The sequence below is a fragment of the Saccostrea cucullata genome, unplaced genomic scaffold (genome assembly GCF_032062105.1).
Source record: "Saccostrea cucullata isolate Sc308-1 unplaced genomic scaffold, CSIRO_AGI_Scuc_v1 ctg6140, whole genome shotgun sequence".
Classification (NCBI taxonomy): Eukaryota; Metazoa; Mollusca; class Bivalvia; order Ostreida; family Ostreidae; genus Saccostrea; species Saccostrea cuccullata.
The window spans coordinates 25,346-28,371 of NW_026922675.1; the positions used below are offsets into that span (position 1 = coordinate 25,346).

At 29.7% G+C, this 3,026-nt stretch overlaps 1 protein-coding gene across 1 annotated transcript; it reads right to left on the reverse strand.

Moving 5' to 3' along the window:
• Positions 1 to 1,721: 1,721 nt before the first annotated feature.
• Positions 1,722 to 2,786, reverse strand: LOC134262188 (N-acetylglucosamine-1-phosphodiester alpha-N-acetylglucosaminidase-like). Its single transcript, XM_062744576.1, has 3 exons — positions 2,633 to 2,786; positions 2,037 to 2,181; positions 1,722 to 1,827 (listed from the first exon to the last, which is right to left on the reverse strand). Exons 1-3 carry the CDS (start codon positions 2,784 to 2,786, stop codon positions 1,722 to 1,724), a joined length of 405 nt encoding a protein of 134 aa, XP_062600560.1.
• Positions 2,787 to 3,026: the final 240 nt, after the last annotated feature.

Consider the following 3,026-nt stretch of genomic DNA (forward strand, 5'->3'; position numbering starts at 1 on the left):
AGTAAAGTTAAAATAAAACAGTTAAATGAGTTGATTAATATTTGTGGGTACACCACAAAATATTGCTGCTGTGTGCCACATGATAGAAAATAACAGATTTACACTGAAAAACATTGTTGAGATACAAAATATTTCATCACCATCGCATTTTGTAGAATCCTGACAAATGGAAAACATAATAATATTTCTATCAGACAGACTTTATTTCAGTTTATGAAACTGTAGCAAACTCAAAATACCTTTCGATATAAAAAACAAAGAATATTCATTCAAACGTTGTACTTTTCAAAATACACTTTCACATTTTATTCCTGTCTCTTATTTAGACATTTCGAAGAAATTGTTTCCATTTAGGCTATATTTAATTATTTATAACCTTGGTAACAGTTGTTCTTAATGCATATTATAATCATAAAGATAAAAACTTCCCTTTTCAAGAGCTATTATAATAGTTTTTTAGACAGCTAGACTGTGGCCATTTGTTTTGAGTTAAATAGTTCATATTATATGCATTTTTGCATTTTGTATGATAGCTAGACAAATGAATATCGTTAATTGAGCTTAAATACTCTTAAAATTCACTTCAATAATGAAACATTCAATATAAAAATTACATACAAAAAAAGGGACATTTTTAATATTTCATGGATATACGTAAGATTTTGCTTGTTATTATTAATTATATGAAGCTATAAAGTTGAATTTCTATGTTTGTTTGCCAAGGCTCGGGAACTAAAAAACACAACACGTTGGATGAAAATCATATTCAAGCACAGATCATGAGAGATCCTATATTAAATTCTTCAGTATATTGTTTTGGTTTGTTTTTATATTGTTTTGGTTTGTTTGTTTGCTGTTTAACGTGCTCCGCTTACTGGTGGAAAGTTGCATTTTGACCTTCACTAAGGACCATTTAGCATTGAAGCATCTTTTTCGTGCCAGCACCTAGCACCTACTGCAACAAGTGACCTAAGTTACTTATACGGTCTCGTCCGAATGACCGGGGACTATGATACAGCATAAACAGTCGATGCTTCCTTGAAGTTTGAAACAATATAAAAACTATTAAAATTAATATACATTAAATGTATACCCTACAATATTGCTTAAACGTAGATAAGTTAAAAATTGTTTGTTTTTTTTCAGACACTAATACATCGAATACCTGATATATGTGACAGTGAGCTGGTTGTTCTAACTAGTTTCTTAATGTTATTTCACTCTTAATCTCGAATTCTTAAATACGAAATTTTTTATGCTTAATGTTGGTTTCGTCAAGATTTTGATAACAAGAGTCTGCACAAAAATGAAGATCAGTACATGTATGTCAAATATTAGTAAAACGTGTCTTAAATACCTCATATATTATATAACAACTCTCTTGTGAAAGTATATGTAGACAATGAAACATGCTTAGAGAAATGAGAATCGTGACTATAAATGGATAACAATATGAAAATTTTAACCCTTATTTTACTGATCATAAATGTTTTGAAAGAAACACCATTCTATGCTGACAATACACAAGTCTTACTAAATTTGATCTCTTTAAACATAGAAAGAAATAATATTTTTATTATTAAAGATATTTTTAGATCTTCACTGTACGCAAGCACTTCATTTACTTTATATCTTTTGTTTTGATAAGGTACTACTGGTAGTGTTGGAAAAGAAACCAAATTCAATTTATTGATTTTTCAAAATCTTTTGTTTCTTGCATATTAAGGTTGATCTGTCCTATTTGTTAAGATCACACCATAGTCCTCTTGTTGCATTTCCTGTGCTGCAGCAGTACATGCGTAAATACTCCATCTTGTTACCCTGGACCTGTAAAGTAAAGGGCAACTTTTATATCACAGTGACAAAGAAATTTATCTATAAATCTAAAACAATGCTAAGTGGTTGTCATACCAGGGAATATGGTTTGGTAATAATAACATTCTTGATTATCATAGCTTTTTCAGCGCTATGAATAAATTATCTACTTTAAACCTGGATAAAAGAATAAAAGAAAATAAAGATTATTCAGTATTTACCTTTTTACGAAATAAACAGTTGTACTAAAAATAGCAAGGAAGCAGATAACTATTCCTACCACAGATATCACCAACATTATAATAAACACCGAGGAAAAGAAAGATATGCTGGGAGTTTTCTCTTGATCATGACTGACAACCAAATCTGCGGTAAAAATTAAGTGTCAGGGCTCAAGTTATGTCATAGAAAACAACTAATTATGTTTTGTTTTATGACCATGCTGCAGTAACACAATGTAAGATTCTCTTGATTTTTCATACATGTACTTGACTAATAATTTAATCAATCTTTACCTTTTCATGTTCAGGGAAAAAATCAAGGCTTTTAACTTTTCAAAGTTACAAATAAAAGTTAACAACAACATATATAATGCACCAGATTTTAATTAGATATGACTCGATTTCAAAAGTGTGCCTTCTGCATAAAAAAAGTACTTAAAATTATGTTCCTGGGCACATACTAGTTCTATGCTCATCATTTACAGGTTTTTAAATTCACCATAAATAAATTTGCAGTACTTTCATTACATTACATTCTTATGAAAATGCACAGTGAATGTTCATGACAATATAGATCTATATATTAAGAATCATACTTCTCTCACTAGTTGTTTCTACACAGCCATATTGCTTATCACAGGTGTCTGTACATGTGCAATTTTCCTCACAAAAACGACCATAAAAGCCTTTTGGACAGTCTTCAGAGCAGTTTACTCCATAGGACCCTGGGGGACATACTTTAAAAAACATTTTTAAGCATGAGTTGATGTAGAAATATATTTCGCCTTTTTTTAGGAAACATTACAATGAAAAAAGGTTACTTTTACACAGTTTTTCCTATTGATATAGAATTAAAGTGTATACCTTCGCAATTACCATTTACTTCAAAGTAGCTAATGCAACATGATGTGTTTCTACAAGCAAACATTCAATCATTTTGAAACGATAAATTTTTACATGTATACTCTAACAAACATTTTCAAGAAACCT